The sequence below is a fragment of the Gavialis gangeticus genome, unplaced genomic scaffold, assembly GCF_001723915.1.
Source record: "Gavialis gangeticus isolate Ggan-Ray unplaced genomic scaffold, GavGan_comp1, whole genome shotgun sequence".
Taxonomy (NCBI): domain Eukaryota; kingdom Metazoa; phylum Chordata; order Crocodylia; family Gavialidae; genus Gavialis; species Gavialis gangeticus.
This window is the reverse complement of record NW_017729032.1, coordinates 142,699,136-142,713,034: the sequence shown is the minus strand read 5'-3', so window position 1 is coordinate 142,713,034 and position 13,899 is coordinate 142,699,136. Positions and strand designations below refer to the sequence as shown.

The window sequence follows — 13,899 nt, the reverse complement described above, 5'->3', positions numbered from 1 at the left end:
CTTGGGAGTGTGGGTGTGAATATCTTTCTGGCACGTGAGGATGGGAATGAACAATTCCAATTCTTTTCCCTTTGGAAAGAATCGGACAACTATTTGTTGAGCAGTGATAACATGCTCAGAGACAGCAAAGAGCAAGCTGGCAGTTACCTCACTGGGGTACTGCATGTCCATTTGAATGCGCACACCCCATACATAGAGATTTTTTTTTTTAACAAACCTGACTTGGACTCCCTTAGTTTGATTCTTTCCCAGAACAATTGCTTGGCTGATCAGTGGAGTTTGTTTGCCTTTACTGTGCTTTTTGTTTTGTTGGCTTAGTCTGCTTTTTATCAAAAGAAAAAAAATCTCTATGTATGGGGTGTGCGCATTCAAATGGACATGCAGTACCCCAGTGAGGTAACTGCCAGCTTGCTCTTTGCTGTCTCTGAGCATGTTATCACTGCTCAACAAATAGTTGTCCGATTCTTTCCAAAGGGAAAAGAATTGGAATTGTTCATTCCCATCCTCACGTGCCAGAAAGATATTCACACCCACACTCCCAAGCAAAGCTGAAATAGATTCTAATTCAAATCTACCACAAAAAGGGAAGAATAATATGTCTCTTCAGCCAATTCGCCTGGAAATGAGTTTGATCTCAGAATGCTTTTCTCTCGTTTCTTGCCCATTTGTTCAGACCAACAGCCCAAATGTTACACAAGTATGAGGAACAAGATGATCCTTTAAATTGTTCTTAAAATTGCTTGTGGTGCTTGTTACTTTTCACCTGTTTACCCAGGAAATAAAACATAGGGCATTTATAGACGTACCTTTTTGTCCCACAATGCGCCAGAGATCCACTGCTTCAGAATAGGCTCGATTAATCAAGTCTGCTCTGCATGCAAGCTGATACAAACTGCGCTGCACCATGTGTAGTTGTATAAGCAGTGAAACGCACGTCTGCACGCAAAAAATGGCAGCAGCGCACTTTTGAACTAAAACATCTTCTATGTGTGTTAGTTCAGAAGTGTGCCACCACCATTTTCTCAGCACCGATGCATGTTTTGCTGCTTATATAACTGCAAGCAATGCAGCGCCGAGCACTTTTAAAAGTGCCTGGTGCTGCAGCACTTGCACATGTAAAAATGCCCACAATGTTCGGTTTTGTTTCCAAAATTGTGGAAGCCCAAGAATTTCAACAGTGCTCCTGATAGGCTATCAAAGGTATAGTTTTAAATTAAGTAGGGTGAATTTGATTAGAAATGTGTTGTCAGTTTCAGAATATTGAGCATAGATTTCTAAAAGGGAATGGATTTTTCAGAACAATGCATCTACACATGTGCTTTAATGCACATTAGCCTATTTTAATACACATTAAAGCATCACAAAAAAAACATGCTCTTTAGATAATGCACATTAAAATAAGATAATGCACATTTTTCTAGTACCTCACAATGGAGGGTACTAGATTTAATGCATATTACCTAAAGTGCATTAATGAACATATAGATGCACCCCGTACAGGCTTGTTGGTCACTTTTAAAGATGTCCACATGAAAAAAAGAACCTAATGAGCAGTTGATTCTTCAGTGTAGATAGCCAAATCCATTTGGAAATTCTAGTAACAAAACATTGAAGGTTCTGTCTTATGAGGTTTGGAACCATAGCTAAACATAGTTCCATTACACTTTTCTCATGTGATCCAAGATGCAAGAGTGGGATGAAACAGTTATTGCCCAGACTTCATAGTAACAGACAGTTGTTATCAGTCATAACAATTACAAAACTCTGTACAGTCAAAAGATATGTTCCAATTATGACAGGTAGTTAGCTGTGTTAGTCTGAAGTTAGGCAGAAGGCAGGGTAGATTTGCACTTTATAGACTAAGTAAATCAGAGATGCATAGCATAAGCCTTTGTAAGCAACAGGATTACTGTCTGACTGCCTTGGATGAAGTAAGCCCACTGCTTATACTTTGCATCTCTGGTTTAGTTAGTTCTATAAGAGCTCTGCTACATATTGAAATTTGAAGCTGAATAGAAAGCAACTATAGAGTTGTTACCCATTTTCAAGTACTAACTTTGTAGCTGGTTGGCTCTTTTTACAGCTGGATTTTTTTATGGTGTGATTATTACTTTGCATGTATGGCTGGTCTAAATTTATTGCACTATTAATCAGTTAACTGTGTGATTTATGGGGCAGAGCTCTACTACTACCCAGCACATCCACAGGTGGCAGATAGTGAAACAGCCTTCAGGAAAGGTTAGCTGTGAAATAAGTAGGGTAACTCTGACAAATAAATAGTTGCAGACCAAGCAATGGCAGCACCACCAGGATGTGGTGAGATCAGCAGATGGCAGTGGTTTCCCTCCTTAAAAGCCACATATATTCTTTGATGGTGCTGTGACATGTTGAGTATAGGTCGCCATTGTAATAAGTCTGCCCAGTCCCGAGTCATGGGTCTACAAGCCCTCAATAGAGAGCAGGTGGATGATGTTAGTATCTCAGTGGCTGTGATGGCAGACGAAGGCTGCAGCTGAGTGATACCTCCAGACACCTTGGTCTCCTTGCCATTAGATCAAGGTCCCGTTCTGTCAAGAGCCATGTGAAAGCTGATGTACAGCAGCTTCTCCACAGTAAAGGAAGTCATGCACAGGCATCTTCCATGAAAACAGCTTTTCCAGCATATTCTTCAAGCCCTTTGGTGACCCAGTAGCAATGGGAGAATATCAGCAGCATGTGGGGTGCCCTCAAAGCTACCATCATCAGCACCTGTGAAGAGACGCTTGGATTCTCTACCAGGAAACATCAAGACTGGTTTGATGAGAATGCCCAGGAGATCCAAGAGTTGATTGATCACAGGCACAAGGCCGCCTGTGCTTGGTAAAACAACACCAACCCCAAGCAAAAGAAATTAAATCTGAAACGAGCCAAGGCAGAGGTCCAAAGGAGGACCTGCAATATGAAGAACAAATAATGGGAAGACAAGGATAAGAAGATTCAACATCTTGCTGAAATGCATGATAAGCATGTTTTCTTCACTGTCACCAAAGCCATTGATGGTCCAAGCACCTGGGGGCTAACCCCCTTGAGACCTGAGGATGGAGAAAACCTGATCAAGGAAAGGGGAGCTATCAATGCCCATTGGAAGGAGCATTCTGAAGATCATCTCAGTTGAGACTCTGCTGTTGATGAAAGTGTTTTTAGCTCCATCCTGCAACACCCAGTCAGAGATGATCAGAATCAGAACCCCTTCAACCTTTGACGAAGTAAGGAAAGCCATCAAGCAGGTGAAAAACAACAAGGCACATGAAGTGGATGGAATCCCCACTTAAATCTTCAAACAAGGAGCCAAGGAGCTCACATCACCACTTCATGCCCTCATCTTAAGGATGTTGTCCTTAGGAATGATTAGGAAATCTACAAGACCTCAGAGATGCCATGATTGTGACAGTCTTCAAGAAGGAAAACAAGTCCAACTGTGGAAACTACAGAAGGATTACCTTGCTGTCCACCACAGAGAAGATCATTGTGAGAACCTTTGCTGAAGAGCTCCGCCTGAAATCTGTGTGGGTTTAGGGCACGCACAACTGATATAATCTTCATAGCTCACTGGCTGCAGGAGAAATGCCGGAGACAACATAAGCCTCTCTACATGGCGTTCTTTGACCTCATAAAAGCTTTTGATTGTGTCAGCTGAGAAGTGTGGTGGAGGATCCTTCTGAAGTATGGATGCCCACCAAAATTTGTCACCATTCTCTGCCTGCTCCATGATGGTATGTGAGCTGTGGTTGTCAGTAATGGATCTATCACAGATTCCTTCTAGGTTAAAATGGAAGTTAAGCAAGGCTGTCGTCGCTCCAACACACTTCTCAATATCCCATGCTGTGATGCTACATCTGACCACCAACAAGCTTCCAGCCAGAGTGGAGCTAAACTACCAAATGGGTGATAAATTGTTTAATCTCAGCTGACTGTGACCCAAAAACAAAACCACCCTGACCTCAGTCATTGCGCTCCAATACACCGATGATGCCGTAGTGTGTGCTCGCTCAATAGTCAACCTTCAGGCAATCGTTGACATCTTTACTGAGGCATACAAGAAAGGAGGACTGACGCTTAACATTCAAAGAACTAAGGTCCTCCACCAGCAAGCTCCTAATGAATCAGTCCCCAGCTCCAGTAATCCAGATCCATGGTGAGACTCTGGAGAACACTGAGTATTTCCTGTGCCTCAGAAGCCATCACTCAGGCTGATGTCAACAAAGAAATCCAGCATCGCCACAAATGTAGCCTTTGGGCACCTGAAGTGGGTGTTCGAAGATTGCAACATCCAATCTGAAACCAAGCTTATCGTTTATCAAGCAGTCACAATCCCTACCTTGCTGTATGGAGCTGAGACCTAGACAACATACAGGAGACATCTAAAGTTGCTGGAGAAGTTCCATCAATGCTGCAGGTGGGAGATCATCTGAATCTAGTGGGAAGGAAGATGCACCAATGTTAGCATCCTCCTGCAAGGAGACACCATGAGTACTGAGGTGATGATCATCCAACATAAACTTTGTTAGGCTGGCCATGTCATCTGGACGTTCCCAGACTCCCGAATCAAGTTTATACCCTCAGCTCAGCAAAGGCATAGGCTCAAGAGGAGGGCACAGAAAGTGCTTCAAGAACGTCCTAAAGGCTAACTTAAAATGCAGTATCAGTGTCAGCTCATGGGAGACTGTCACCCAGGACCACCCCAAATGGAGGAAGAGTCTGCTGCTGCTGGGATCTCTGTACTTTGAAACCTCACGACAGCAACAGGAGATGGAAAAGCAGGAATGGCAGAATTGGCATGTTGCAGACCAAATCAAGAATCCAGCGCCACCCACCCCACACAGAAACATATATGCAAGCCATAGTTGAGTCTGTCAATTCTGGATAGGCCCTATCAGCCATCTTTGGATACACAGATAAGACAATCATCCTTAACTGTGGGGGATTGCCAAAGAAGAATTGTCATAATTACTTTGCATTTGTAGCACGTCTTACTTTACATGTGTGGCCAGTCTAAATTTGTTGCATCATTAACTTGTTAATTGTGTAATATAATGTAATGTAGCAGGGGCCTAAGATACAAATCCAACCCTGCCATAATCTAACTATATTATGACTCTGCCTCAAGAAATTTAGAGTCAAAATGCACTTTTTTAGGGACCAGGGCAATCCCATGCATAGTGCAGTGGCAAGAGGGCATTAACGTTGAAATGCTTTGCAGAAGGAAGGCTTCATTTGATTCTGGTCTCCATGTCTCGGGACCTGGGGCTCAGTCTGACATAATCCAGTTGTTTCTAACTGATGATGGAACATCAGGAAAGAAGATTCCAAGGTTCCAGTTTCTCAGTGTGTTCTAGTTCCATTTTGTGTATATTCTCTGTGCTGCACGGTACTCTCTGCTGATTTTAAAAACTACTTTTATAGCAAGTAGTTTTTACTTTCTTGGTTATCCTACCCAATTTAATACACTGTGGCAATGAATCCACTGGTATGATATGTAAAGTAGCTATTCATGAAACACTTCCTCTCTCATTCGTATTTTTCACTAATGGTTATGTAGAGCATTATGAAATTGCTGTCAGAATGTCAAAGTTACTTTGTAACCTGTGTGTTAATTTAGCAGTTAGGTATGCAGGAATTATAATATAGTTCTTTGTTAAATTAATTTCTACCTGAGATTACAAAGAGTAACTTGATAAATGGAAAAGTTAGCAGCTTCTAACAGATTAATTTGCATTGTGATAGAAAACGCAGATTTCTTGACTGCAGCGCTAGTCTGTTAATTGGAAATAGAGTTACACAGCATTCAGAGTTTTCTATTACTAGATCATGGGAGTGATTATAGCACATCTGGACAATCCCTGCACTAAAGAGGCTCTATTTATTTAAAGCCTCTAAGGAACTGTCTTGCATAGGAAAAGCAGTAGCATTAGGTCAGGCTTAGTGAACGTGTGCTAGCTAAGTTTAGCCCTTTTTCTTAGCCTAGATACAAGGTAGCACCCCTCGCTGGATTTTTTTTAACCAATTAAGTGGCAGTGTAGGCAAGAATCTAAGGTGCAAGTCACCCAATTAAATCAACTTCCTGTTTAAGTTGTGCATCAAGAGAAAGGTCTTCCACTGCGTTGAGCCTAGTAAAAAAAGGACAGGCTTAACTAACAAATTTAAGCACATGTAGACATGCCCATACACTGGTTTAAAAATGGTGGAACCTGCTCTAACATTTGCTTCCCCCCTCCCCACCCACCGCAACGAAAGTGTGAGTGTATGTTAGATTGGCAAATTACCAATCTAAACTGCATCACTTACAGAAAACTGCGTAACTTAGATCAATTCTGCCTCAGACTTTTTGAATGTCTGTACCTAGCCTTTAAGCCTACAAAACCTTGCCCATTCTTTCTAGTCAAGGTAAAGCCCCACATGTTGCAGGTATTGTGTGTGTTTTCTTGGATTTGACAATGGGATATTGTTATACAGTGCATTTATGTACAAACTGTTATCTCATTTGCAACAGGTTCATGATCAAAAGAGCCCAAGGTAGAAAACGCTTTGGTATGAAAAACTTTAAGAAGAGATGGTTCCGCTTGACTAACCATGAATTTACCTATCAGAAAAGTAAAGGTAACAAAGGTTTGCCTCTCCACTTTCTAACTTTGTGTTGATAAAAGCAGGGATTAAAAGGTAAATGATTGGTTAGAATTGAAAGAATACTATTGAAAGTTTCATCATAAACTACTACTTACAGTATATTTAAAAAGAAAGTTTCTTCCTGTGTGTGTGCAGCTATAGAAAATAGTTTGTGCATTGTATTTGAGCAGATACAGTGAATTTAAGGTCACATTCCCCTTCACTTCCCTTTCTCTCTGTTCTTAATATCAGTCATTTGATAAAGGGCAGATGCAGTGAACTGAACTGTATGAATTAAAGTCAAGACAGCAAACTCATCCAGTTCCATGGGTTGGATGAGTGGTACAGGGTCCATACATGGACTGAATTGTACCCACAGGCCAGCCCTGCATGCTAGATCTACCATGTGTCCTGGAGTGGGTGCCATATATTGCAAGGTCCTGCTGTGAATGCTCCAAGGCTGTGCTGCATATGGTGGGCTCCACCACTCCAAGACAAGCTGGAGTGAGCGCTGTATATGGAGCCATCCAGGATACCCCACATGCTGCCTGTGAGTGAACTCTGAGACACACGGGCAGCACCGGGGGCTGGATGATAGGGCTTAATGGGCCAAATCCAAGCTGCAGGCCATATCTGTGACACCTCTGCATTAAAGCACTGTGCTTGTTGGGGTACATTTATTGATTAAATCGCTAAAGTATCTTCTCTGTTAACATGCGCTGTGTGTATGTGCACTTGTGTAACAGACCACTTAAGGGCTAGATTTTGATTTGCATTCTTCTATGTCAAGTCTGCAAACTTGATATGGGAGCATTAATTTATAGATAAAATTTTGAATACAGTATTAGTACTCAAAAGTAAAGCTGTTTTAAAAATTTGAATGGAACTTCTCAGACTCTGCAGTGGCTGTTCAGCTTTGTTACACATCCTACCCCTGTTAAAGGAATAAATGAATATAAATTGATTTTCATGCAGAAAGAGGGGGGTGGGGAAATGCTACCTATGGTCACTATACACAAATTTAGTCTTGTGGAAGAAATCCAACTGCAGTTCACAGAATTTCCTCATTTGTTGGTATTTGATATTTCACTCAGATAAAGTTAAATGTATTGGATGCAGGTTATTTAAATGCAACTACTGGAATACTGTTGGTTTTCATTTGTTATTTTGTTGGTTTGTTTTTGTTGGGCTTTTTTTTATGTTTTTGTTCTTCTGAGAACAAATAGATTAATTCTCTTATTCTTGCTTTCATTATCACTCATTTACAGGATTCCTGAAAGCAAGTTTCTCTTTACTGGCTTTTGTTAATTAGGTCCATTTGTACAAGTGACTGGAGCAGCTCAGGGCTTGAACACATGCTTTGAATTTGCAAATATTTGTTCATTAATAGTCTTTACTAGTAGGTGAGATTATTTTGGGACCTTCCAGCTAGATTTGATTTACCATAGAGAACAATTATCATATATGGTGGGGAAGCAGTAAGGGTTAGTGGAGCCTGGAGGATCTCAGTAATTTTTTAGATTACTTAACTCTCGCTGTCTTGTCTTTGAGGTCTTACCTCATCACCACCATCCTCCGTCACCAGAGTTGAGGAGAGTGATTTTCTTCTCTGCCACTTCATAAAAGGAAATACTTTACCCTGCTGAAATGTTTAATTTTTTTAAGAGGTTGACTGGCAAGACACATTGCCTTAATTTCATCTCTGCTTTAGCTGCAACACTGAGCCCTTGAAGGCCTACCAGTAAACCCCGCTGAGCTAGCTTTTTTGCAGCCACACTGACCTTCTCCTTCCTAGAAATCCAATCAGGGCTTTGGATAGGGTAGAGTGAAGCCTTGAGCAGTTATCCTGCTTCTGTTTGTGATTGTTTGCTGCAGGTGATCATCCTCTATGTAGCATTCCAATAGAAAACATTCTTGCTGTGGAAAAATTGGAGGAGGAGTCCTTTAAAATGAAAAACGTAAGTAGGTCATATTCATTTTTCATTTATTTAATTTCTCTGGGTACTATGCCACCACCAAATCAACTTTTTCCTTTTTGTAACCAGTGTTGGATTTCCACTGAAAGATGTACAACTACAGCTGCATGGTCTGTATATAGTAGCATGGATTTCCAAAAGTACTGCCCATTCAGATTCTTAATGGAGCCTTGTCAGCATTACTGGGGTTTAGTTATCTGCGGCACCCACTGCAATCTAAGCTGTGTAGTTTGGTGTAGCGAAGACACCTTACTGTCTGCCCTTCTGCCAGTCTAGCACCTGAGACATGGGAAGAATTAACGACTTAAATATTTGAAGGAACATGTGATCTTGCAATAATCTACCAGTTAGAATAACTTCTGAAAATACAGAAATTGTGCAGAAGCAACAGGCATAATAGTGCATGTAAGCAAGGAGAGTATTCCCATACCCATACCAACATAACTTTTATAGTACACCAGCATACCGATATGGTATGAAATTTCTGCTGTCTCATATATGGGATGGCCACATTTCTTACAAGAGAGGCTACAGTTTTGCCACAAAAATAATAGAAATCATGAAAATAAAACTCAAGGAGTCTCATGATGCACACTGTCACTCGCACAGAGGGGACAGCATACAGGTTCATGGGATATGTGGTTGAGAGAGAGTTATTGGCCCCTAGATAAGAACAGGGGTGTTAATCCTCCTATCTTTAACCCCCATGAGGCGATACCTCCAAGAGGGAATGATATTCAGTAGGTAACATTTTATCTGTTTCTCTGAATATTGTTTTTTTGCAAGAAATCAAGAAACTTACTAAAAGTAACCGAGACAATTGTAGCCTATACATAAGCAAAGCACTTCGTCCTACATTCATATCTGCCATAGATACTGTCTGGTGTACAGAAAAAAAACCCAGAAATGTGATTTTCAGGAGTGTTGAAACAGGGGCAGCAGAACAGGAAAAAGCCAAGTCAGGTCCTGTGATTCCCATTGTACAGACCTTAGAGGTTTTTAATTCTTCTGTCTCTACTTATTGCCTAAAACAGGCTTTTATACAGAAATTGTCATGGATCTCAGCTTTTAGTATCTCATGGCCCTCCCCATTTCTGCAGTTCCACAGCTTCTGAGACCAAGATGGGTAATGTTCAGGCTTTGACCAGATACTGGACTTTTGTGATGGTATTCTGTCTGAGGGGCCAAGTAAATTGAAGTCCTGCACTTGTCTCAATGGTATTTCCCTGTTTGTAACATGAGAAGCATAACATTTCTCAGTCTGTCTGCCGGTGTTTGTAACAAGATGGAGTAGACTTAAGCTCACCCTCCATGAGGGAATGTCTTCCCTACATAGTTTACTGGACCTCATGAGTTAATCATGAGAAGCCATGCTAAAAAATAATTTCCAAGCTGCACAGAGGGTGTTGGCAGCTGCTGGGTTGAACACAGTTAAACTGCAGCCTTCCCCTGCCTGACAGACCAGCCCATTCAAGTTAAAATCAGATCCATGCTTGAATTAAGGGGGGGTTGTGTGTAGACAGGACTTGAGTTAGGGCCAACACTTGACAAGTAACTCAACTTAACACTGCCATGAAGACAAGCCTTCAATTATGTTGGCTTTGCAAAGCTAATGTGCTGCTTTTTTTTTTCCTAACACAAATACCATCTTGGTCTTTTGAGAACATTGCTTAAAGAGCAACTGCTGTTTGGTGTTTTTTGAGAATGAAAAGGTCTTGCAATCACTTGAAATTCTTGGCTGAACTGCTGGCTTCTCAGTAACAGTTGTCATGTGTTAGTTCACTTAGGACTGGTATCCCATTACGCAACTGCATCTCTCTTAAATCTTTTACTTTGTTGTAATGTACAGGACTCCATTAACCCAAGCAGAGTGTTAGAATTCTCTTTCCTGCAGTTTTTTGCATTGAAGAGGTTCAGCTGCATGCTCTAGATAGTTCTCTGCTTTGTTCCTTTCACCCCAAATTACCAGTTTTATCCTGGGAAGTTTTTAAAAAAGGGATACTACCACATCACCACAGTACTAGTTATTAATCTTGCATCATTTTGACTGAGGTCTGGTAGTAAAATAAAAATACCCAATGCAGAGAAAAAGTCAAAGGCAACTTTCCCTCTCCCTTAATTTAAGTGAAAAGGCCCACTTGTGAATTAGAAAGTATATTCCCACTCGGTTTCCAAGAGCATATACCTTATGGTGTAATAAAGGGAATAAATAGTAATCCTATATACGTTCAGGGGAGCTTACTTTAAAAGACTTCTGTTTTTGATGCTCAGAGGTATTAAATTGAGGACAAAGATTTGTCTGATTGAAATGCATAAAAGTGAATTTATACTTAAAAAAACAAACAAAACAGAGGAGCTGGGGGGTGGAAAGCAATACTAGGAGGCCAGTTGTATCTGCTGAGTGTTATTACTTCTGCATAGTGTAAGGGTTTTTCTTCAAAGCCATGTACAAACAGTGGTGTGCATATTTTAATGGGGGTGGGGAGGACACTCAGGAGGACACAATAGAAAGGAAAACTGGTGACAGCCAGACATTTGGAAAAATTGTGTAATCTACTTTGTTTTGCCTTTCCAGTGCTACAGTTAAATCATTACCTTCTACCACAATTAATCCTTCGCAAATTAGCAGGTGTCAGTTAATCAGGTGAAGGGAAATGCTTTGACACTTTGCCTTTGGAAGAGGCCAGAGGGGCATAAAAACAATTGAAACACTGACTTTGATTCTTAGATTATAAGCTATTTGGGGCAGGGACTGTTCATCTATCACCATGGGTACCCAGGCTTGATTAATCTAAGCATTAAAATACTACAAGTGCTTAATAATTTGTGCAACTAATCCACCACTAAGTAGGCACAGAAAACACAGTTGCTATTTCTTTCTTGTTATTTTTAGAAGCTACATTTGTTAGGCATGGATGGTTATAAAAAGAAAATCCAAACAAAGCGTGTGATGAAATAATGTATGATAGCATTAAAGCAAATTTGTCAGGAAGGCTGGTCCAAACATGACCTCTCCATCCTCCCTTGAACAGCATTTCCTTTCAGCACTCCATGTGTTTTCTGTCAGGCTTCCAAAAGCTGGAGCTTGCAGCCTTATTAAAATAGCATCTCCAAGGCCATCTGCAAAGCCCACTTGGAGCCCAACAAGCAAGTTAATTTTAGTAGTTTGTATATGGTCTCCTGCAGGAACAGGACTAGCCTGTTGCGTGCAGTGCTAAGCTTTGTTGTTTAACCTAAAGATGTAATCTGACAATACACAGATCCGCATGTGTTTAATAGGACTTGGTGCTGCTTTGGGATTTGTCCTGTAACCTAAAAAAAGAAATCCTTTGCATGTTCCTCAGTAAATATGCTAACTGGTACACTACACCTTTTGGTACACTGGAAGTTTATACCATTAAAAAACTTTTTCCTTTACTGGCTGGTCTTCTAAATTGGCTGTTGTGTTCAGTTAAAACAAGCTGATAATTCAGTCTGTGGCTTGCTTCCTTTTTTCAGATGTTCCAAGTGATTCAGCCTGAAAGAGTCCTGTACATTCAGGCAAATAACTGTGTTGAGGCCAAGGACTGGATCGATATCCTTACCAAAGTTAGCCAGTGCAACAAGAAACGTCTCACAGTTTATCACCCTTCTGCATACCTCAATGGGCACTGGCTGTGCTGTAAGGCTACTGCAGATAATGCTCCTGGCTGTACCCCTTGCACTGGGTAAGGACTGGTCAAATGCTGCTTGTTTGGTTTTGGACAGTAAAAAACTTGTCACACGCCAACCAAATCATTGTCTTCTCATTCCTAACTCAATTGCTCTCTACAGATCCTGGCCAAAATTATCTGTTTTCTCGGGCATGGGGCAGCAATAGCAGTCTAGCAGTACAGGACGCTGTATTGTATGTTTGAATTGTAGGCAGTTTTAATACTTAAGATTTGGGGTTCACATTCAGACAGACTTCTTTCTGATACTTGCTTGCAAATTTATTTAGACAGAAGATAGCAACCTTTTACTTCTGTCTAGACTTGCATTTCAAGCTAAGTTCAAATTGATTGTGACTGAATATCATTCCTGCTTGTAGGGCTTTCCATAGGCTGTATGGAGACAGTTGAGGGTCTCAGTTTAGTTCCTAAAGGAGAGCTGTCATCCTCACAGATCCAACAGATCAGTAGCTGTTGGCCCTAGAAGCCAGGATTTGAACAGAGACTTAGCTATCTTCTCAGTCTGTCTCACTGTTTCAATAAAGTGACCTGTGCTCTTACCAAGTCTTCTCTTCTTAGTCCAATGTAAGGTGTACTGAATAGGCAGTGCAAAGGGAATTTGAACTGTCATCAGTCAGGCAGGTCTGTGTTAGGAAGTTTTACAAGCTCCAGGACACTCAGCCAAGCACCTTTTTGATGAATTCTCATTTTTGAACCTGGGAGTGATGCATGCTTTCAGGCTTGTTAAGTTTGAAGTGTTGCTTTTATGCTGTGAAACAAGACATTTTAAACTAGTCTTGAACCATCCTGTTTCTATCCTTTTTTATAGTGGCCTACCAGCGAATATACAGCTAGACATAGATGGAGATCGAGAAACTGAACGCATCTACTCCCTCTTCAACTTGTATATGCCAAAATTGGAGAAAATGCAAGGTGGGGACAAAATAAGAAAATGACTTAGTTTGAGTTACTTTATGCTTCAGATGAATCTAGACCAGCTCCACAGACATACATTTGTGTACCAGTGTGTCGTCATTCATTAACTGTCTTCAGGCAACAGAAGAAGTTGTGAGAATTATTTTTGGTGCACAGTGCAAGCTCATAATCTGTATAAAAGTTATTTGCACATATTAAACAGTTGTTTGAGGTAGGGTCTCAACCACAGAATCCTAAAATAGTTGAAGAGCATAGTTTGCATGCTCTGAATTGACAAGTTAAAGTGTGCATTAACTAGAAGTTTACTGATCCTGTAAAGCAGCAGTGGTCAAGCTGAGATTTCAGCGGGAACAAGGTTTTGTATTACTAGAAACCATGTGCATGCCTCCGATTCAATTCCAAACAGCATGCTGGATTCAAACAGTTTCTTTCCCTTAGCTGCTTCACGTGCATCAGTGAAACCTGAGCCCGTGAATGTTTAAAAATGAAAAGCAAAATGGGGCTGGAAAACTGGAAAATGCATGCTAGTGTAGGGTGGAGGGGAGATATGAAGGTGGAGATATGCAGAGTTAGTGATATATAGCAGTGTAGATATATAATGATGGAGATATTCAGAGCTGGAGATATTCAGACTGGTAGATATAGAGAGCTGTAGA

The 13,899-nt window shown here is 40.9% G+C and overlaps 1 protein-coding gene across 2 annotated transcripts in view; it reads left to right on the top strand.

Annotated features, from left to right (window-relative positions):
• Positions 1-13,899, top strand: part of RASA3 (RAS p21 protein activator 3) — a 266,603-nt gene that overhangs the window by 244,787 nt on the left and 7,917 nt on the right. Inside the window, exons 19-22 of one of the 2 annotated variants that reach the window (XM_019524666.1) lie at positions 6,530-6,636; positions 8,518-8,600; positions 12,117-12,325; positions 13,137-13,240. In XM_019524666.1, coding sequence (XP_019380211.1) covers positions 6,530-6,636; positions 8,518-8,600; positions 12,117-12,325; positions 13,137-13,240 — 503 coding nt within the window. Of the gene's footprint in view, positions 1-6,529; positions 6,646-8,517; positions 8,601-12,116; positions 12,326-13,136; positions 13,241-13,899 lie in introns of both variants that reach the window. The other variant, XM_019524665.1, reaches the window with a different exon arrangement.